The sequence below is a fragment of the Octopus sinensis genome, linkage group LG12 (assembly GCF_006345805.1).
Source record: "Octopus sinensis linkage group LG12, ASM634580v1, whole genome shotgun sequence".
In the NCBI taxonomy this organism is placed as follows: Eukaryota; Metazoa; Mollusca; class Cephalopoda; order Octopoda; family Octopodidae; genus Octopus; species Octopus sinensis.
In genome coordinates, this window is record NC_043008.1 from 78,874,284 (window position 1) to 78,898,798 (window position 24,515).

The 24,515-nt window shown below is 38.5% G+C and overlaps 1 protein-coding gene across 2 annotated transcripts in view; it reads right to left on the reverse strand.

Moving 5' to 3' along the window:
* LOC115217952 (membrane metallo-endopeptidase-like 1) overlaps positions 1 to 24,515 on the reverse strand; it is a 227,942-nt gene that overhangs the window by 151,934 nt on the left and 51,493 nt on the right. For both annotated transcript variants that reach the window (XM_029787671.2, XM_036508066.1), the window contains exon 4: positions 20,803 to 20,961. In XM_029787671.2, coding sequence (XP_029643531.2) covers positions 20,803 to 20,961 — 159 coding nt within the window. The remainder of the gene's footprint in view (positions 1 to 20,802; positions 20,962 to 24,515) is intronic.

Below are 24,515 nucleotides of genomic sequence, written 5' to 3' on the forward strand. Positions count from 1 at the left end.
AAATAACCACCATAGGACTGCAAAAATATCTACTTCAGAAGGAAGGAAAACTGATACAAATAGCAGCAAAACACGAGCAAAACAAAAAACTGTTCTCAGTATTTAAAGAAGCTAACAAATACAAACAAGAAATCATACCACCTAATAAATATGAAGAAGAAGAAGAAGAAGAAGAAGAAGAAGATGAAGAAACAACAAAAGCTATAAAACAAATGAAATCCAAACTAAAAATAGAACAGCAACGAACCATGATAAAACGATGGCAAGAAAAGCCCCTACATGGCAAATACTGGACTAAACTAAATGCAAAAGAATTAGACAAAGAAAAATCCCAGCAATGGTTGAGAAGTTCAGGACTCAAAGCAGAGACAGAGGGATTTTTAATTGCAGCACAAGACCAAAGCCTCCCCACCAGAAATTACCAAAAACATGTAATGAAAAGAAATAAAACAAGTAACTGCAGAATATGTGGAGATGGACAAGAAACAATAAATCATATTATCTCTAGCTGCCCAGTCCTGGCTAAGAAGGAATATATTCACAGACATGACAGAGTTGGAACCTACATACATTAGAAGATATGCCAACATTATGGAATAACAACAGAAAAAAGATGGTATAGGCACACACCAGAAAAGGTCACAGAAAACGAGAAAGCAACCATACTCTGGGATATGCCGATACACACAGATAGAGAAATTAAGGCCAACAGACCAGATATAGTTATCAGAGATCATGAAGGAAAAAAATGCCTTCTAATTGATGTATCAATACCGGCAGATGACAACGTGTCTCTAAAAGAAATGGAGAAACTCTCAAAATACAAAGACCTGGAAATAGAGGTAACCAGAATATGGAATCTAAAAACAGAAACAATTCCTATCATAGTAGGTGCATTAGGCATGATAAAAAAATATTCAGACAAATACATAACAAAAACACCAGGACTTACAAACACATATAACATACAGACAATAGCACTACTAGGCACTGCACACATCCTATGCAGAACACTTTCCATACAATAACCATCAGACCATCACAACAAATCACAGCACATACCTAAGGCACACAGAGCTGCGCTCGGTAGTGAAGTGAAAGCACGCTATAAAAATAAAACTACTGAATAATAATAATAATAATAATTAAATTTTAAAACTTATCGTAAGTCTGGTTAGCAGATAATAATTAAAATTGTAAGAAATGTGAGGGAACTATTGTTATACTCTGTAGGTTTCTGAGCACAGCATCCATTTTTGAAAACCCATTCAATCTAAACGTACATGACTTGCTTCCCTAGCTACTCATACTTCTCCTGTTCTATGAGTAGAGGTTCCCCACTCTTTGTACCCATATAGTTGTGTGCTTGTGCCTATTAGAGTACAATGTACATTTGTGTACTTATGTAGACTGCATATATATGTATATGTGTATGTAAATGTATGTACTTGTGGGTATGTATGTATATAAGCTTATGTGGGGTTTGCACGAACTGAGTGTGAGCTTATGTGGACTGCATGTGCATATATATATATATATATATATATATATATGTGGCCATAGCCAGTACCACATCGACTGGCCTCCATGCTGTGGGCACGTAACAAACACCATCCGATCGTGGCCGTTCGCCAGCCTCATCTGGCACCTGTGTTGGTGGCACATAAAAACACCATCCGAGCATGGCCGTCTGCCAGCCTCGTCTGGCACCTATGTCGGTGGCACATAAAAAACACCATCCGAGTGTGGCCGTTCACCAGCCTCGTCTGGCACCTGTGTCGGTGGCACATAAAATCACCCACTACACTCTCGGAGTGGTTGACATTAGGAAGGGCATCCAGCTGTAGAAACACTGCCAGATCTGACTGGCCTGGTGCAGCCTTCGGGCTCCCCAGACCCCAGTTGAACCATCCAACCCATGCTAGCATGGAAAGCGGACATTAAATGATGATGATGATGATGATGATGATGATATATATATATGTGTATGCATATATATGTGTGTATGCATGTGAGTATATTCGTCTATGTAGATATATATGGATGTATGTTGATATCTAAATGTATAAATGTGTATGTATATGTATATATAAACATATAAGATTCATATTGTACTGTGTAGTGTTTGTAAATATATAAACATATAAGATTCATGCTGTTTATATATAAATATATATATATATATATATACTATATATATATATATATATATATATATATATATAATATATATATATATATATATATATATATATATATATTGGGTTGGCAACTAATTTCCCAGTTTTTTTAATTTTGGAATTTATTGCATTTTTAAATTTTGGGATCTATTTTTTCGAGAATTCTATTTTTGAATCATTTTGGAATCGATTTTGTATTTTTTTTCTAGTTTATTTTTGTTTATTTTCAGATCATTAAAATGGAATGTCAAGTTAAGAAAGACGAGCATTTTCAACACCTCCTTCTTTTTGCTTTTAATCAAGGTTCTAAGGCCGCAAAAGCTGCTCACCACATTTGTGCTGTGTATGGAGAGAGTGCCATAGCTGAAAGAACCGCTTGTGATTGGTATGCCAAGTTCAAAAATGGAAGTTTTGACCTCAAAGACACATCTCATTCTGGCTGTCCAGTTGAGTTTGATGAAGAGCGATTAAACAACTTTTGCACGAAAATTCTTGTCAAACGACAAGGGAACTGGCAGAGAAGATGGAATGCTCCCACACTGCTATAGAGAAGAATCTTCACTCGATGGGAAAGGTTCAGAAGTATGGAGCATGCATTCTGCATGCTTTAAGTGACGGTAACAAAAATCAGTGCTCCACAATCTACGCTGGTTTGCTTGCTCATCACTGCTCAATTCATGAACACAAGCAACAATTTCTTTACTGAATCATTACTGGCGACGAAAAATGGTACCTGTATATCAATATGGAGCAGTGTAAGGAATGGCTTAGCCCTGGTAAACAAGCAACACTGCGTGTGAAACAAGATTTTCATCCGCATAAAATAATGTTGTGCATATGGTGGGACTGAGAAGGGATTATCCATTATGAATTGCTTGAACGGAACCAAACAGTCAACGCGGAACTCTATGTTCAACAGATGAAACAACTCAACATGGCTATTCAAGAGAAAAGACCTAATTGGCAGTATGGAGTTCTTCTGCTGCACGACAATGCCTGCCCTTATATCACCAATATGACCAAGGAAGCCATTCAAACGCATGGCTGGGAAATGCTGCCACACCCGCTGTACTCCCCTGATTTGGCACCAAGGGATTTCCACCTCTTTCGATCTCTTTCAAGTGTTATGTGCAGAGTTTCATTCAATACTGATGCGGAATTGAGAGCTTGGTTGGATCAATTTTTCGAGTCAAAATTGGGTGATTTCTACCAACAAGGTATTGAAAATCTTGTTGAACGTTGGGAAGAAGTTGCAAACAACAAGGGTGAATACATTATTGATTAATTAATTGTTATTTTTTATTAAACCTTTTAAAAAATGGCGGGAACTTAGTTGCCAACCCAATATATATATATAAACATATAAGATTGATACCATGCCGTGCAGTTACCCTACCTTCCTGTTCAGTCTCCCTGCCTCTCTTCTTGTGCCCTATTTTCATGCTATCTTTACCTCCCTCCTTGATGACCCTTAATCTGAATGTTGTATGGGATTGAGGAAATTGTAATTCAATTTAAGTGAATAAACTCTGTACCAAAGCTCTATGCTACCTGGCAAGCATTTGCACAGATCTTCTTTTCAGGTACTGACAAAAGACTCACAGCGATTGCCTTCCCACTGTCACTCCTAAGTACACGATTTTAGGACCACTACCATCAACGTTGGCACAATGAAAGCTAGGTCTGCTGAGGTTATTGAAATGATGGAGCATTGCTATGTTGATGTGTGTGGTGTGCAAGAAGTGAAATGGAAAGAGATCTCAACTAGATTCCTCATGGGTAAGAAACAGAAGTTCAAATTCTTCTGGATAAATAGGTGTGATTGAGTATGCGGTGTGGGCATACTGTTAGTAGAAAAGTGGGTGAATAAGGTAATTAAGGTAGTCAGAGTATGCAATAAAGTTATTAAGCCGAGACTATCTCAACAACAAATGACAGAAACTTGGTTATTGTGGCTGGTGACTTTAATGGACATGTTGAGCAGTATTCCCTTGGATTCCATGAAGTACATGATGGTTATGGTTTTGACCCCAGGAATGAGGAGGAAACAAGGCCACTGGAGTTCAGTGATGCAAATCAGACAACCACCTAATCACTTATCAGTCTGGTGAGCACAGAAGCCAGATCGATTACCTCTTCACCTGGCAACAAAATAGGTAGATGCTCACAAATGCAAAGTTTTTCCTAGGTGAAGAGTGTACACTCCAACATAGGCTAATAGTTAGTGACTTCAGAATTAGGGCTAGAAAGACTAGGAGAAATAAACCATACTGGTAAAGAAGATTATGGAAGCTCAAAGAACTACAAACCAGCAGAAATTCAGTAACATTCTAATGGAAGCCCCTGACGATAGAGAGAAACAATTGGAAGTTTCTTTGAGACAATCTACTGAGAACCACAGATCTGTGGCTAGTGCAAAGTCCTAGCTAGGCCAAGGGTGACATGGAGGTAGAACAAGCAGGCAGACAGCACTATAGAAGCAAGGAAACAAGACTGGAAAGGTAATTGAAGCAGAGAATTATATAAGGTAGCCAGAAGGAAAGCTAGGTGGCAAGTTTACATAGCAAAAGGAATAGCAGAAAGTAAGAGATTTGCCAGTGTTCTATAGTGTGAGGATTGCAAAGTGGTGTATCAGAGAGAACAGAGATGTAGTGCAAATGGATAATGTGTGCAAATGGATAATGGTACACTTGCACTTAGTGACTCAGAGGAGAAAGATATGTAGAAGTGTTATTATGAAAGTTTACTAAATGTGGAAAATGAATAGGATAAGGAAAGCCTTTCAAATAGCGAACCAGTTGAAGGACCAGCCATCAGAGTTAATAGCAGTATAGTAGATAAGACAATTAAAGATATGAAGACAGGAAAAGGGCCTGGACTATCAGGTATTACTGCTGAGAGGATTAAATTATCTGGCAGTGTGGGATATAGTCTAGTCACTTGCATAGTTAATCAGGTTGTTTAGGAAGGCATCATCCCCAACGACTGGTGTAGTAGTATTATAGTTAGCTGCTACAAGAGTAAAGGTGAAGCTTTAGATAGAAACAACTACAGAGGTATCAAACTGCTGGACCAAGTCATGGAAATTACAGAGAGAGATATAGCTCAATTTATTAGGAATAGAATTAAACTAAATGAGATGCAGTTTGGTTTTGTGCCTGGGAGGAGCACCACAGATGCCATCTTCCTTGTGAGACAGCCACAGGAAAAGTATCTGGCTAAAAGTAAGTCATTGTACTTAGCTTTCATTGACCTGAAAAGGCTTTTGACAGAGTTATCTGGTAGTCTCTAAGGAAGTTAGGAGTAGAGGAGTGGATTGTTAGAGCTGTACAAGCAGTGCTGTCAGTAAGGTGAGAGTTGGCCATGAATACAGTGATGAATTTAGCATGCTGGTAGGGGTTCACTAGGGTTCATTCTCAGTCCACACCTATTCATCATAGTCCTTCAGTCTATAACAAAGGAATTCAAAACTGGATGCCCATGGGAACAACTATACACTGATGATCTTGCTCTTATTGAAGAATCTGTAGCAAAATTGGAGAAGAAATTCCATGTATGGAAGCAAAATCTGGAATTAAAGGGCCTTAAAGTTAGTAAAGACCAAAATTGTTGTTAGAAAGAAAGCAGATAAGACTCTCTTTCCATCAGGTTATTCGCTCTGTTCACTATGTAGGAAAGGAGTGGGAGGTAATTCCATTCACTGCATCAGTGTAAGCTATGGACACATAAGAGATGCAGTGGAATCACAAGTAGATTAACCGATAAGGTCACCTTTGTGTTTGGCAGATGAGCAGGAACAATAAGAACTAAGAGCACACAAGACTTAGGAGGTTCTCTTGAGGTAGTAGATAGTTTGATACCTAGGTGACCAAATTAGCAATAGAGGTGGATGCTCTGAAAGTAATTTTTCTAGAATAAGAATAGGATGAAGGAAGTTCAGAGAGTTATTACCTCTGTTAGCAACAAAAGGATTCTCACTCAGAAGGTAGATTGTATGACACTTATGTAGGAACAGATATACTCCATGATAGTGAGACATTGGCTCTGAATGCAGAAGACGTGTAATCTAGAATGGAACGAAGGCAGTATGTGCAGCATCAATGTGCATGAATGACAAAGCGCAAATGTGTTGAAAGAAAAGTCAGGGATAAGAGGAATAAGATGCAGTAAGCAAGAGAGGTTTGGCCATGTGGTGCATATGAATGATGACAGTTATATACAGAAGTACTGGTCACTGAAAGAGGACGGTACCGGTGGAAGAGGGAGACCCAGAAAGACATGAGATAAAGTGGGTGAGGACCGATCTCAGGATGTTTGAGCTCACAAAGGAAATGACAGTGGACTGAGATGTCTGGTGATATGAGGTTCTAGAGAAGACCTCTCCTCATCAGTAAAACTGAGTTCTAGAAGCATACATAACATTAAAATTTTAAACACCCTACCCCAACAAACCAAACTACATCTCCTCTCCCAAACATCTCCTCTTCCTCACATTTCCTCTTCATACACTATGATTAACTCCCACTCCTCAATCCTATCCTCACTATCCTGCTCGCTGTATTGTTGCTTTCCCCACCCCCTCTATATATATATCCAGGTTCTCACTAGACACTGCATTCCCCACCCCTACTCCCTATTCATGCCTTCTTGACAATACCCTGCCATGTATATTATGACCTCTATACCTCGAGGGTATGCCCTTGGCGCTTGCCACCATTTACCTCTCACTTCCTTACTCTACCATCTATGCTCTGATCCCCATTCCTTGTGAGTATATCTCTCTCCCTCCTTCTTTTACTTTTCCTGCTGGCTAGGTAACCATGTACCTTCTTTACAGCAGCACACCTATTTCAATTCCCTTTTTGTTAACTTTCTCTCTCTCTCCCTCTCTCTTTCTGGGTAACCATGTATTTCCTCTACAGCAGCACACCTGTTTCTACTTCTGGTTAGGTAACCATGTATCTTCTTTACAGCAGCACACTTGTTTCTGTCCTCTTTTTGTTAACTCTCTCTCTTTTTCTATTTCTCTCTCTCTCTCTCTCTCTCTCTCTCTCTCTCTTTCTCTCTCCTCTCTCTCTGGCTGGGTAACCATGTATCTCCTCTACAGCAAGATATCAGTTTCTATCTCTGTCACATTCTAACCTTTCATTATCTGATACAAGATCACCCCTTTCGATGCCCCCTTCCCTCTCAAAGATTCTTTGTCTTGCAAGTTACTTGGTGACCTTGTCAGTGCCATGTAAAAAGCATCCAGTCACATTGTAAAGTGGTTGGCATTTGGAAGGGCATCCAGGTGTAAAATCCATGCCAAAACTGACCTCGCCTGTACTAGTGCCACATAAAAAGCACTAGCCCACTCTACAGGGTAGTTGGTGTTAGGAAGTACTTCCAGCCATAAAAACCATGTCAAAACGGACTCAGAAGTACAATGCAGTCTTCTGCCTCACCAGCTCCTGTCAAGCCATCCAACCCATGACAGCATGGAAGACAGACATTAAATGATGATGATGATGATGGAATTATTTTATAACTACGTGTCTAAGTTAATGTACCATACAGATTTGTAGAGGAAGTGTCACAAAATATATCAATAATCTATGATATTAGCAAATAAAGATCAGACATAGTGTATTATTCATGAAGATTTACCCTTCATCCATGTCCTGCACATGTGCTGTACAATCACACAAAATACACTGACACAAAAATACAATATCAATGAGAATTACTTCAAACTGTATCTGAGAAAAACATGTAAAATCATTAATAATTATGATCTCTATGGGGATGTACTCCTGTATTGTCTGAGTGTTGGGTCCTTCAGATGCTTGGCTAAAATGCAGATATCAAGTTGACCCATTGTGCCTCCATGTTGGTCTTTGGCATGTTGGTAGAGTATGGAGCACTGTTTTTTGTCTCAAATGTTCATTTAGTCTCTCTGCAATGTTTCTAGATGTCTCACCAATATGTATATCATGTTCTTAAATGTTCAACCAAAAGTGAAGGTAATTAACACCATTAAAATGAAACTAATCATTTTATCAATGAAAGGATGAGATCCTTAGAGTGGAGGTAATACTAAGTCATATGTCTCTGCTTACTATGTATTGTACACTAGCAATATGTAGCATGTGGGTAGTTATAACAACTCAATCATCCATCCCACCTCTCTTTTTTATCCCAATGCATGGCACCATGATCAGGTATCTTCTGTTATAACTCCATGGAGTGGATTTATAGACAAAAACTATATGAATCCAGCTATATATATATATATATATATATATTTAAGAATTCCGGGTAGAGGTAGGGGTCCACCAATGTTCGGTCCTCAGCCCCCTCCTATTTATCATAGTCCTCCAGACAATAACAGAGAAATTCAAGACAGGATGCCTCTGGGAGCTCCTCTATGCTGATGACCTTGCTCTAATTGCTGAGTCACTATCAGAACTAGAGGAGACGTTTCAGGTGTAGAAGCAAGGATTAGAATCGAAGGGCCTTAGAGTCAACCTAGCTAAAACCAGTCTTAATAAGTAGGAAGTCAGACAAACCACAAATGCCTTCAGGAAGATGGCCCAGCTCATCTGTAGAAAAGGCAAAGGTAGAAACTCTATAAGATGTACCCAGTGTAACCTATGGACACATAAGAGGTGCAGAATATCAAAGGGAAGCTAACTGGGAAAATAGTTTTTGTATGTGGCAGATGCTCAGGAGTAATAAACACTGAAAATGTGCAGAGAACAACTTCTGCCACATTCCAGGGAGAAAAACTGCAAGAAGTTGACAGCTTCTGTTACCTGGGTGACCGAGTTAGTAGTAGGGGTGGATGTTCTGAAGTGTAGCTGCTAGAATAAGAATAGCCTGGGCAAAGTTCAGAGAGCTCCTACCTCTGCTGGTGACAAAGGGCCTATCGCTCAGAGTAAAAGGTAGACTGTATGAAGCATGTGTATGAACAACCATGCTAGATGGCAGTGAGAAGCATGGACCATGACTGCTGAGGACAGGCATAAGCTTGCAAGGAATGAAGCCGGTATGCTCCACTGGATGTGTAATGTCAGAGTGTATACATGACAGAGTGTAAGTGCCTTGAGAGGAGAGTTAAACCTAAGAAGCATCAGATGTGGTGTGCAAGAGAGACAACTGTGCTGGTATGGTCATGTGGTGAGAATGGATTAGGATAGCTGTGTGAAAAAGTGTCACACCCTAGCACCTGTGGAAGAGATAGACCCAGGAAGACCTGGGATGAGGTGGTAAAGCACAATCATCAAACGTTAGGCCTCACCAAGGCAATGACTAGTGACTGAGACCTTTGGAAATATGCTGTGCTTAAGAAGACCCGGCAAACCAAGTGAGACCATAACCCGTGGCCTATGCCAGTGGTGTAACCAGCCCACTTACGCGTACCTTTCTTTCATTGGACACTAAACTTTGCTTGCAAAAACCTGTTGAGGCAAGTGAAGTTGAAAGCAAATTTGCTGAAGTGGCCAATGATAGCACTGCTTGACTGGCATCCATGCTAGTGGTACATTAAGAGCACCATCCAGGCATGATCATTGCCAGGACCGCTGACTGGCTCCCATGTCAGTGGCACGTAAAAAGCACCATTCGAGCATGATCGTTACTATCATCACCTTACTGGCACTTGTGCTGGTGGCACATGAAAAGCAACATTCAAGCAAAGTCGTTGCCAGTGCCGCTGGACTGGATCCTGTGCAAGCAGCACATAAAAACACCACTTGAGCATGGCCAGTACCTCCAGATTGGCCCTCATGCTGATGGCACATAAAAGCACCCACTACACTCTCGGAGTGGTTGGCATTAGGAAGGGCATCCAGCTGGAGAAACTCTGCCAGATCAGATTGGAGCCTGATGCAGCCATCTGGCTCGCCAGTCCTCAGTCAAACCATCCAACCCATGCTAGCATGGAAAGCAGATGTTAAATGATGATGATGATGATACATACATACATACATACATACATACATACATATATATATGCAGGGGTTGGACAAAATAATGGAAATACTTTAAAATTTCAAACAAATTTATTTTAATATGGGGTAGGACCACCTTTGACAGTAATTACAGCTTCAATTCTACAAGATATGGGCTCATACAAAGTTTGAATTGTTTCCAAAGGAATTTTTGTCCATTCTTCAATTAAAACAGTCTTTAGTTCTTGTTGTAATGATGGTGGAGGATATTGACTCTTTACTTGTTTTTCCATAAATGTTCAATAATATTGAGATCTTGGGACTGTGGTGGCCAGATAAGATGTTCAACTTCACTAGAATGTTCCTCGTACCATTCAGTAGCAACCTTAGCTGTGTGAATTAGTACATTATCATCCTGAAAGATTGTGTTTCCCTTCAGAAACAATTCCGCAACCATAGGATGAATTTGATCAGATAAAATGCTTAAATAGTCTTGACTATTAATTCTGCGATGAAGGGAAACCATTGGGCCTGCAGATTTCTAAGATACAGCCCCCACCCTACCAGATAATCACAGATCTTCCTCCATGTTGGAAGAAGGCAGTCTGGGTTAAATGCTTCTTTTGACTGTTTCCACATGTATACTGGTGGTTAGAAATAAGGTAAAGGATGACTCGTCTGAGAAAATAACATTCTTCCACTGCTTTAGGGACCAATTCTTTAGGTTTTTACACATCTAAACGCTTTGCAATGTTTGTTTTTGAAAGCAGTGGTTTTCTGATTGCATCCCTCTCATGAAATCCAGCTTTGTGCAGCTCCCAGCAAACTGCTTTTGTGGAAACTGGATTCTCAAGGTGATCATTAACCCCTGCAGTAATTTTGGGAGCTGTATTTTTGAGATCCTTTCTAACAAATCACATAAGAGTCCGACGGTCCCTATCTGAAAGTTTTGGTTTCCTTCTGGAGTTTTGTTTCAATGAGGAGATTTCTCCCTCTTTCTCAAAGACTGTCATTACTTTCAAGTCAGTACTTCTTGATACACCAAACCTTTCAGCTGTTTTCATTAAGCTAATGCCTGCCATACGAGCACCAACAATTTGACCTCTTTGAAAGTCTGATAGATGTGTCATTTTAATGAATTTTAATTACCTTTTTCTGATTATATCTGAAAAGAAACAGCAATTTTCGCAAAACATATTAAGCAACACTAATGATAAATCAAAAACATAAAAATAAACAAGCTTTTGACGGTTTTATAGATATTTCAAAATTATGAAGCTATGATGCTAGATGTTTCCATTATTTTGTCCAAGTCCTGTATATATATATATGCATGTATGTAAGTACGTAAGTGTATATGCATTTCAGCATGTTGAACCATTAATCCCTAGTCATATTTTTTCTCTCTCCAATTTCTTAACTCTTAATGCTTTCTATTGAAGAGCATAGGCTCGAAACATCAAAGACTTTCACATTCTTCTCAAGCTTTAGACTAAAACACCTGCTTGTTGTTTCTTCACCTGTCTTTGTCTTTTATTTTCTGTAAATTTGAACTATATAAATGTGGATAATCTAGGACCTGTTCTTGGTCTGTTAATGGCTAGGTGTTTCAGACAAGTATATACTGGTATTGATGTAGCGACATTTGAGTTTTTATCCAGGTAAATATAGCCAATGAGAACTAATCAAATTTATGTTAACAAACGTAATTTGGAAAGTTTAAAATCTAGGTGGTAGATTATCCACATCTGGGTTGTACATTTATTTAATGTTCTTCCTATAGGTAAGATGAAATTTTCTATGCCCGATAACATTTTGCCAGTATATATATACACTGAAGTTTACTATATATAGCGTTGTATAGTATCAACTGCTATTTCCAGTAAATATTGGTGCGTTGTTGTACAACTATCTTATTTCTACTTTAACCTGATGGTGCTTTGTTTTACTAGGAAGCAATACTATTATATTGCACTATTTAATCATTTTACATATATATATATTTATATATACAGATAAGGAAATAATTTTATTTTCAAACACAGGATAATGCTAATAATATAGCATGAACAGGATGAACTACACATATTTTGCAGAAAACGCTTTCGATGGCCAGCCATGAGACTCGAACTCACATCCCTGTGATTATGCGTTTGTGAATAAAATTATTACCCTATCTGTATCTTTCAATACATCTCAACATCTCAACACTTCTAGGAGTGGCTGTGTGGTAAGTAGCTTGCTTACCAACCATGTGGTTCCAGGTTCAGTCCCACTGTGTGGCAACTTTGGGCAAGTGTCTTCTACTATAACCTCAGGCCAACCAAAGCCTTGTGAGTGTATTTGGTAGATGGAAACTGAAAGAAGTCCATTGTGTGTGCGTGTGTGTGTGTGTGTGTGTGTTTGTGTGCTTGTCACTTGACAACCGATGCAGGTGTGTTTACATCCTCACAGTTCAGCAAAAGAGACCAATAGAATAAGTACCAGACTTACAAAGAATAAGTCTTGGGTCGATTTGCCCCACTAAAGGCGATGCTCCAGTACGGCCGCAGTTAAATGACTAAAACAAGTAAAAGAATAAAAGAATAAAAAGAATATATATACCTGTATATATAGATATATGCACATATATATACATTTATATATATATATGTATATATGTATATGTATATATATACATATATATATATATATATATGTATGTATATATATATATATATATATATGTAGAGAGAGAGAGAGAGAGAGAGAGTTTTTTCATGGGGCAAATCCAGGTTTTTGCAAATTACCTAGTGAATATATTGTGCAGCTCTATCATGCCTGTTGAAGTACTCTGTAGGCGCTAGAAGACTGCATTTGGAGACAACATGATCAATGTTTTCATTTTGTTGTCGGCATACACGACATGTTGGGCTACTGCTGTTCTTTAATATGTTGGCCCAGTAGTTTCTTGTTGGTAGGCATTGATCTTGAGCTGCTATGATAAACCCTTCTGTTTCAGATTTTAAGCCAGAGGCCATTAGCCATTGATGGGTCAGGGTTTTGTCAATATCTGCATTATTTGCTCTCTTTGGGTATTTGCCACAGAGAGGTTTTTCTTGCCATTTATTATTCAGAATATCTAAGGCCGCAGTTTTGGCATGGGTTTTCATGCGCCTAGCTTTTTCTGTGCTTGTTTCTTGTATGTCTATCTCTAATTCCGAAATTTGTTGTATTCGGAATTCACTTAGATATTCCTTTGCCTGTTTTGTTACTGAGTATGATGCTTTCTTGTTTTCATGTTTTGAGACACGTTTTAACATCCAGTCCTCAGATTTTTTCAGGTAGGTGTCTAGGCCAATTGTAGCAATCTTCATTGTTATTGCCAGTTGCAAAAGACCATGGCCTCCCTCTTTTCTTGGCAGATAAAGTCGTTCTGTATCTGCCTTAGGGTGGTGCATTCTATGCATTGTCAACAGTTTTCTTATTTTTCTGTCGAACTGACATATTTCAGTAATTGACCAGTTAACGATATTGAAACTGTAAGTCACGACTGGTATGGCTAATGCATTGATCGCTTCGATCCTGTTTCTTGCATTCAGCTCTGTCTTGAGTATTGCTCTCACTCTTCGATAACATTCTCTCCTGATCCTTTCCTTCATCTCTGACTGCCTTATTCCGTTCCCTTCAATTACCCCTAGGAACTTGTAGCTCTCCGCTGAGTCTAGTTCTTTTATGACATTCTGCTGGTCAAGGTTAACGTTAGATGTTTCTGTCATTTTTCCTTTGATAAAGGTAGCTTTTGCACATTTATAGCCGTAGGATCCACGTTTACATCCTTTCTGTTCATTAGGGAATATGCTACTGTCTGTTAAAAAACTATAAGTATATTCCGTCAGGATAGATGTTAGCATTTTATACATAGTTGTTAAGCAGGTTATGGGTCTATAGTTTTTTGGTTCATTTGTTTCTTCACTTTTTGGAAGCAGGAATGTTAACCCATTAACTAGCCAAGGAGGCATCCTACTAGGGTGTTGCAACACATCATTGTACAGTTCTGTTAGCAGTTCATGGCTCTCTGGGAAGGCATTCAGCCAGAAGTTAAGAATTTTATCCTTTCCTGGAGACTTCCATTTGCTTGACCTGAGAGCAGATCTTATATCCTCTACCTTGACACCCTCCCACTTTTGCTCTTCTAAGGGGTCCAGTTCTGTAGATATTCTGTCAATCCAGGGGGCCTTTTCATTGTGTGTTTTTTCTTCTGCCCAAATTTTATTCCAAAATCCTTGCACTTCTTCTTTTGATGGTACAGACCTTGCAGTAAACGCTGTTTTTCCTATCTTCCTGTAAAAATTCTTGGGGTTATTTTTGAACATGTTGTTGTCCTTGAAAAATCTAACACACTTTTCATACCTCGCTATGCGGGCAGCTTTGGCAGATACCTTTTGTTTGATGGTTTCTATGGTGGCATCAATATCAAGTATAGTTTTCATATTGTATTTTTTCAGTAATTTTTGGGTTTTTGTAGGTTTGATAGTCTTGTGAACCTTAAGGTTTTTCAAATATTCAATGTCAGATCTAAATAGTTTAATTTGTTGTTGCAAACGCTCTTGCCAAGAAGGCTTTTTGTGGGAATGTTGCCGTTTTCTAATCTTTACACCACATAGGATCGTTGAGATTTTCGCAGATGCATAGTATAGGTGGTTGAGATTTGTGATATCAACATCATTAGCTGAAATTATATCCTTAAGTGCAAGCCGGATTTTACCAATTATTTTCATGTTTTGGTTAGAGTTGCAGATTTTAGGGAGTGTATCACGTTCATCCATGCTGGTTTCTTTAATTTTCAGCCATTCAATCATGATTTGATTTTTTAGCTCATGTAGTTCTGTTGGGTCAATATTTGTGTGACTTTCTTTATCTATTTGATGTTCATCTGTCTTAGTGTTTATGATTGGTTCAGGGAGTATTTCACTTTGCCTATCACTTATACTAACTCTTTCAATCCTTACTTCATTTTTATCAGCCCTGGGCTGGTCTATAATTATTTCCTCTGTATTATCTTCTCTAGCTGCAGCTTCGTTCATTTTATCCAATATTGCTTGTCTAACTTGATCAATCTCTACTTCAGTCAGTAATTTTTTTTTTATAATGTTTCTTCTGATGTTGGCAAGTTTGTTACTGTCTATGTAGGGTCTTACTTCAGGGTGTTTCTGTCTCCAGTTTAAGTATGTTTGTACAGTGTTAGATTTATCTGTTGGGAAATATATGGCATGGTAGAAGGCCTCAAGAACTTCTTTATTATCTTCCCTAGACCATTTTTCCTTCTTTTTCTTTTGATTATTTGGTGACGAGCATGGATGGCCATCTGTTGGAATATTCCGGTTGTGGGGTACGTCCAGTTCCTGTGTGTTGGGAAGATTTGATCCAGTAGCTGATTTTTCAATCAGAATTTGGTTCAATTTTCGGGTACGTGGTCTTTTGTAATCCGCGTGACGACCAATGCGGTTTATAGTTTGATTTGTTGACATTGAAGCATAACGAGCTTCCATTCTTACATTAGGAGATGGATCTGTCAGTTTAGGGTTCTCTACACATAAGCATTGCTTCTTAAGGCTAGCAGATCTGTATTCGGCTGTATTATTTTTGTTGATAGTTTTATCTCCAAACATTTTTTTCCTCCTTCTCTTCCTTTTTTCCTCTCTCTTTCTCTCTATCTCCTTCTTCCCTTTTTTCCTTCCTTCTTTTCCCTTCCTCTTTTAAACTTATAAAAGGCTCACTCTGTCTGTATTAGTTCGAAATAATGAGAGTAAAATGAGAAGGAAAAAAAAAGGGATCTGTCAGTTATTATTGTTATTACTATCACCATCACCATCATCACCATCATCATCATCATCATCAACATCACCATCACCATCATCAATGATATTGTTTTATGTGTAGTCACAGCCACCATCATCACCACTACTGCCATTGTGTGGGGGAATAGTTGGTTAAAGAGGTCATGTTCTATGGGTCTATAAATAGATTCAGCAGATGGTGGAGACAAAGGACATTAATGGTCAGTAAAAGGTCAAACCTGTTTACATTTTTTTTTCTCTTTCTCTTTTCTTCCTTTCCACATACATATGTATATGTATATGTATACTCACACACACATATTATCTGATGTTCAAGTCGATAATTTTTATTCTTATTATTATTATTATTATTATTATTATTCAGTAGTTTTATTTTTATAGCGTGCTTTCACTTCACTACCAAGGGCAGCTCTGTGTGCCTTGGGTATGTGCTGTGATTTGTTGTGATGCTCTGATGGTTATTGTATGGAAAGTGTTCTGCGTAGGATGTGTGCAGTGCCTAGTAGTGCAATTTTCTGTATGTTATATGTGTTTGTAAGTCCTGGTGTTTTTGTTATGTATTTGTCTGAATATTTTTTTATCATGCCTAATGCACCTACTATGATAGGAATTGTTTCTGTTTTCAGATTCCACATTCTAGTTACCTCTATTTCCAGGTCTTTGTATTTTGAGAGTTTCTCCATTTCTTTTAGAGACACGTTGTCATCAGCCGGTATTGATACATCAATTAGAAAGCATTTTTTTTCTTCATGATCTCTGACAACTATATCTGGTCTGTTGGCCTTAATTTCTCTATCTGTGTGTTATTATTATTATTATTATTATTATTATTATTATTATTATTATTATTCAGTAGTCTTATTTTTATCATGTGCTTTCACTGCACTACTGAGCACAGCTCTGTGTGCTTTGGGTATGTGCTGTGGTTTGTAGTGAAGCTCTTATTGCTTCTATATTGAAAGTGTTTTACATAGGATGTGTGTGGTGCCTAGTAGTGCTATTTACTGTATGTTATATATACTTATTAGTCCTGGTGTTTTTGTTATGTATTTATCTGAAGATTTTTTTATCATACCTAATGTGCCTACTATGTTAGGAATTGTTTCTGTTTTTAGACTCCACATTTGAGTTACCTCTATTTCCAGGTTTTTGCATTTTGAAAGTGTCTCCGTTTCTTTTAGAGAAACGTTGTCATCTATTGGTAGTGATATATCAATTAGAAAGCATTTTTTTTTTCTTGATCTCTGATAACTTTATCTGGCCTATTGGCTTTAATTTCTCTATCTGTGCATATTGGCATATCCCATAGTATGGTTGTTTTCTCATTTTCTTTGACCTTTTCTGGTGTGTGCCTATACTATCTTTTTTCTGTTGTTATTCCATAGTGTTGGCATAGTTTCCAGTGTATATAGATACCAACTCTGTCATGTCTGTGAATATATTCCTTCTTAGCCAGGACTGGGCAGCCAGAGACAATATGGTTTATTGTTTCTTGTCCATCTCCCCATATTCTGCAGTTAATTGTTATGTTTCTTTTCATTATATGTTTTTGGTAATTTCTTGTGGGGAGGCTTTGGTCTTGTGCTTGCAATTAAAAATCCTTCAGTCTCTGCTTTGAGTCCTGAACTTCTCAGCCATTGTTGAGATTTTGCTTTGACTATTTCTTTTGCATTTAGTTTAACCCAGTATTTGCCATGTAGGGGCTTTTCTTGCCATTGTTTTATCAACATCCTTTGTTTTTCTTCATAGTTGTTAGGTACTTTGACTAACTTTGACTAACAACTTCCTTAAAGACTGAAAACAGTTTTATTTTTGTTCGTGCTTTGTGGCTATTTCTATTTGTTCTACTTGCTTCTGGCATAGGTATTTTTGTAGTCCTATGGTGGTTATTTTGTAAGTTTTCTAGTTGTATAAGGCCTCTACCACCTTTGATACATCGTATATATAACCTTTCTATTTCAGATCTCGTTTTCCTGTCTATTTTCATTAGTTCATTTAGAGTCCAGTTGATATTGCAGCTGTAACTTATAACTGGGACAGCTAGAGTGTTGATACCTATTATCTTGATTTTGCACTGAGCTCTGTTTTCAGTATTAGTCTAACTCATCTATAGTATTCTTTTTTTTTATTTTCTCTTTCATTTGTGTGTGTTGTATTGTATCTAGTCCACTGATTCCTACATATGTGTATGTCTGGCTTTCATCTAATTCTCTTTTTCTATTTGCCTTATCTTGTGTGATGTTGCTACTTTAAACTAGTTTTCTTCTTTTTAAGGTTGCTTGGGCACATTTTTCATGTTTATTTCTTTGGTAAATCCATGTTTTGTCTGTAGAAATGTTTCCAGCTGTTTATCATTTGCAGCATACAGTTTTAAATCATCCATATGTAAGAAGTGGCTCATTGTTTTGCCATAACAGTTGTATCCACATCCAGTTCTGTTTAGCATATCAGATAAAGGTGTCAGTGCCAAGCAGAAAAAGAGTGGAGAGAGTGTGTGTCCCTGGAATATTCCTCTTCTAATGGGGATGGGTTTGGTTTTAATGAGGCCCTCTTTTGTCTGGAGCTACAGCTCCAGACAAAAGAGGGTACTGTCTACCATCTATTCATGTAATGTGTTGTATATTTTATGATTATTGGTGTCACCTTGTTCATGGCTAGTGTTTCTAGGATCCATGTGTGGAGAATACTATCAAAATCCTTTCGGTAATCGATCCACACCATACTTAGACCCTTCTTCTTTCTGCAGCTGTCTTCAATTATGGCTTTATTGATCAGTAGCTGATCTTTACAGCCGTATGAACCCTTGCAGCATCTCTTCTGTTCTTGAGGAAACTGGTTCTTCTCTTCTACATGCTTGCTCATTCTCTGCGATAGTATTGCAGTAAAGGCTTTGTAAATTGTAGGGAGACAAGTTATTATTCTGTAATTTTGTGGATTTGCTGTTTCAGTGGATCTGGGAATTAGGATAGTTTTCCTTTCTGTGAGCCATTCAGGCATCATCTCTGGCTCTGCTAGTATTTCATTTAAATTTCTCAGCCAGATTTTTATGTTTCTTGTCAAGCAGAAGTTAAGGATCTTATCGTGCCTGGGTACCTTCCAGCTGCTTAGTTTTTGTAGTGCTTGGGTGACCTCTTCAGTTGTTATAGGGGCCTAGAGTTGTTCAGGTGCCAAGTTTGTTATTTTGTTAGACCTTTTCTGAGGTTATTCCTTCGCCAACCATATTTCTTTCCAAAATTCTTCCACTTCTGGTGCTGCATTGATCACTATTTTATTTTTTCCAAGTTCTAGATAGAATCTTTGGGGGTTGGAGTTGAACTGTTTGTCTTGTTCAAAGAAACATTAGTGTTTCTCACACCAGCAGATTCTTTGTGCTTTGGCAAGGATATCTTGCTTTAGCTGTTTTTTACCTCAGGTATACCTTGTTCTGTAATTTTGTATTTATGTAACATCTTTCTTCATTTCTTGTGGCTTAGTAGTGTTATATTAAGGATCGACAAAACTTTTCTCTTGTTTTCGATTTTTTCTGTATATTATTTATCCACAGGATCTGGTTGGGTGCTAGTACTCCTGTTTGCATGGGTTTGAGGGAGTATCCAGCTTCTTTTGTGGCCACAGTGGCTGCTGCATATATTATATCATTTAGCCTGGTCATATTGACATTTGTTCCTGTGGCTATAAGTTCTGTGACAGCAAGGTTCATGCTATTTATTATTGATGTGGTTTTATTATTAATTTAATGTTTGGGAAGTACAATCAGTGGTCTATACTGAGATCATATTCTTTCAGTTCTTTGATTATTCTCATTTTTAGAGTATCATAACCATTAGTTTCCCCTTCACTGTTTCCAGATTTGTTTTGTATTCCCTCCCGTTTATATTTTTGTTGGTGGTGTTCTCTGGGTTTGTTGTCTTTCATTGTTTACCTTGTTTGTGTTTGGCATGTTACGTCTATCTTCATGTTTTACAGTCCCAGTGCTTATGATATTATTTGGCATTGCTGTGTGTTTACTATCTACATTTTCCTGATGTATTTTTCCTTTTAAGAGTTCTATTTCTATTTCTGATTTTTTTTTTTTTGTTTTGAGAATATAACTCCATATGTTAGCTAGTTTATTAGGGTTATTATTATTATTATTATATACACACACACATTCTGTTACGACTACGTTTTTGGCCTCCTTAATAGCTTCTCATCTCTCTAGCACACTTATCATTCTATCATTTGCCTTTCTGCTGCTGGCCCCTGTAATGGCACAACCTTTTTATCACTCATCTGTCTATCAGCAATACCACTGTCACTGTCTTTATTACTCTTAACTTTATCATAAATACCTCATGGCCATTTGGTATCACAGTCCATCATTCATCTTCCCATTTATCCATCTCATGTTGTTCATCATTCTCTAGCTCCCATCCTCTCTAGTGCTGACGCTATGATAAAAGGTACCCAGAAGACACTGTAGTCTTGTTAAGTTGTGACAACCTGTCTAATGCTGGTGCCATAAAAACAACGCTCCTAATACACACTGTAAAATGGGTGGTATTAGAATGGGCCTCCAGCTGTAGAAACCAAACCAAAAAATAAATTTATGAACAAAATTCTGTTCTCAGAATCACCTAGAAGAGCAAGAATTACCTGTCTAACTCATGCCAGCATGGAATATAGTTATATTTTCAATTGGGCACATAGTGCAGAATTTCTTGCTTATTTAATACCTGGTATTGTCATCATTGCTGTATGTTCTTAATTGATTCAAAATTCTTCTCTTAAGCATTTTTTCCAGTACAAGTCTGTGAATTTATCTATGAAATTCATAAAATTTGTAAATGAAATAGAAAACATAGGTACCTTTGATATCATTTTTAATTCGATCTGTAAGAACTACACCAGAAATTCCAAGAGGGATAGGAGGAGAAATGGTTGTTTGTTCCCAGTTTCCACAAATATATTGGTAAAAGTCATCACAGGCGGCAGTATTTTCATCAATTGATAGTTTGAAAGATTTAGCTTTGAATAAAAAAAAAAGAAATGACTAAAAATTTTATCAAATTTTGTAAAAAAATATTTTGTATAGTTTCTGGTTATGAGAAATCTGTTACTTCATTTACTGGATAATTTAATACATAATCAGTTAATTATTTAGACATACCTTTCCTTACCAAATACTACAAATATATTTGTGCTCTATCATATGATTATGGATATGTGGTATGGTGGAAAAAGGTGACTCACCTACCTTATATGTCCTCTTTTAGAGTCAATCCTTTCCAGCTGGGATATATCCATAGGAGCCCTACCCACCTTACCTCTTGCCAGAACCTAATGGCATATTCCCTCAACTCACATGACCACACACGTCTGTTATGAATCACAGTTCTAAGGCAGAGGCCCACGCTAGTCATACTTCCTCTCACATGACAAGGGCCTCTCCTTCTGACAAGACCCTCAGTCATTCATATGATGTTACTGACTCTATAGCCTCACATGTTCCCTGATCTGAGAGATGACCCCCATCATCTCACTCCATATCAAATCTGCCATCTATCTGGGTAGACACCTTACCTACTGTGATTTCCACAAGAAAGGAGAGTTGCTCACATCCTCTCCTCTTCCTTCTCCATCCAATTAATCAACAATCCTGCAGACAGCCAAGACACGACAATATTCAATCTACAGACACATTATTTCGGGAATTAACAGCCATTACTATTCCTTTTCCTCCATTGGGATGTGCAGCAGACATTTGGTGGAGGGGGAAAGCTGAACCTAGACTTCATCTCCTACCTGCACAAAGATAGTCTCATTCTTCCACAGGCCACTGTGATACTATACATGGCTGTCACCATTCATATCTAAATATCATTCTGTGTGACACTAACTTCTCAGCCTATCCTGATTGGGGCAACATATTATACCAAAATACTACCTCAAATGGTGAGATATGTCTCCTCTCTGCCATGGCCTTCATCATGCAATGTGTCTCTCTGTGATCCCACTGGGCTATATGCTGCTCTGAAGATGCAGTTCACGTTTCACTTATCAAGCATTTCCTTCAGCTCCCCTGAGTAAAATGCAGTATCATTGTCCATTGACAATTCATCCACTGGGCCTCTCTCCAGGAATATCTTGTTATGGATTCATACAACTTCATCTGCTGTTCCCATCTTGGTTTCTTTTTATATCACCCTGGTCTGCAGTCAACCATCGAGAAATGTGTCCCATGTTGGTAGTCTATCACATCCACTGCCAATCATTTCTAGTTGTGTTTCACTGAGATATTTCCTGATTCTTGCGCACCCAGAGTAGGATTGATGGATTGACACCTGTCACAACTCTTAACCTTTTTTTTGAATGCTCTGAATAGTAACATTGGAGTCACTTTCCTGGCTAGGTAAAGGGTCCTATTGACTTCCATGTGATACACGGTATACAGTTTTCTTAGCTCTGAGTTGCTTAGCCAACACACTGCAGCTATCTTCTCTGGATTCTCTGGCACTGTCAATCAAACTTTCTTCACCCTGGCTAGGATGTCCACCATATTCCTTTCCAAGGTCACAAAGACCGTGCTCAATTTCAAACCAAATTCAGCAACTAGTTCTCCTTAAATTGCTAGCCAGTGCTTTATTAACATTTCCACCACTCCTTTCATTCATACCCTCCTCTCATTGGTGATCACTGATTCCACCCATCCAAGCACAGTGGCGAATCAGTCCAAATTTTGATAGTATGCAGCCCTCATCTCAAGGCCAGATTTAGTCCCTTCAGCACTATGTCCAATTCAGCTGTGTTAATGTGGTTGCAATCATCCATTTTTCTGAACCAGGCCATGTCCTCCATCTCAATACCTGCTATTTCCAGAATGATCCCTATTGCTTTGCTGCTAACATTGCACCATATGGTCCCATTCTCTAATATGGGTACATACTAGCTACCTCTTACTGTGTATTCTGCTCTTACCCTCTCTAGGATCTCCCTCATCATAGCCACTGTCCTCTCTCCCACTTTATTCTCCCAGCTTGCTCTGTCTGCTCATCTCTTGGTGTAGCTACACACTGTTTGGAGCCACCATGCAATTGTATAATGACCCACCAGTTTCCCACACATCGAGAACAGTTCTCATCTGTTCATGTTGCTGCCTAGTTTTAGAATCTCATTTCCTCTCTGAAATACCAATATACCTGCCTTGTCTCTTTGTAACTTGAGCCCTAGTGCAGTTACTCCTATTATCACCTCTGGTAGTTTCACAGTTAGTGTGAATTTCTTTAGGTAAACTTTTGACCTCTACTGACAACACCATGGTCTCATTTACTTAGATATTGTCAATATAGGAATTGGTGGCATTTTGCACCTTGTCTATCTCCTCGAAAGTTCAGTGCCAGCTTATCCTTACCTTTTGTTAGCTGCACCACTGCCATTAGTAACAGCACTTTACTCTTTACTTCCTCCTTCCAAGGGATTAAAATACCTTCCTTGATCCATCTCTCCAACTCTCCTTTGAACTTGCACCTGGCATCTCTTTTCAGGGCATGCTCATAGCAGCTTAACCTATTTCTCAATATCAGGGTTTCTCCTTTCCAGTACCACTCAATCATCTACTACTGATTGTTGAACACAGCTTTAAAATCCTTGACTCAATGGTGTAAGCAACACAGTTCTCTGTGGGGCTCTTACTCTCTTGTTGCAAACTCACAGTGCATGCTGCCCCAACACCACCAAATATAACACTATCTTCACTAACTGTGACACCTCCAAGGTAATTGATCATATCTATGCCTGTCACTACATCAACTGCATCCACTACATTGCTCACAACCTTATTTTTGTTCCTTGAACCACCATCTCCACCCCACTGCTTCCTCTACGTCTAATTTTGCTGCCATCAACTGCCCTTACACAACTCATCCATTTTCACTTTTTAGCAATCTTTTGGGTCACTTTTTAGCTACCTTTGGATACAGCCCATGTTCATGAGGGCTTTTAACACCTTCCTCCCAGCTAGGATATCCACTATAGGCAATGACTGTACAAGTGCCTCTACTTTCTTCTTGGGGAAACTAGCAAAGCAGTAGTTTCCCTCTGATAGGTTCCCTGGCTGCAAGTTGCTGGAAGTATATTCTGCCTGCTTGCACTGGTAGCAAATTGGTTGAAACTTCAACTCCTTGCAGTCCCTCACCATGTGTGAACCCTGACAACTGGAACACTGGTCTTTAAACAGTTGCAGCCACTCCACAGAGGCTCGTCTCTATTACTCAGCAATCACTGCCTGATACTGTAGGCTTCCATAACTGTCACCACTATTGCATTCTTCCCAACGTTTCACATCAACACACAGGCTTGAATGATGAGTTTGCTCATAGACATCTTGCTGCAATGCAGCTGTTGCAGCTACACCAATCTTGTTGAGGAAATCATTCATGAACACTAGCAGCACTGCTTTTTCTAAGCCTTCCCCCATAGATCCAGAGAGTGTTGCCAACCTTCAAATTTCCATCACATTTATGTCCACGTGCTCTCCCACACACCTCGCCTTTCCTAGTTTAGTAAATGCTGAATATGAACCT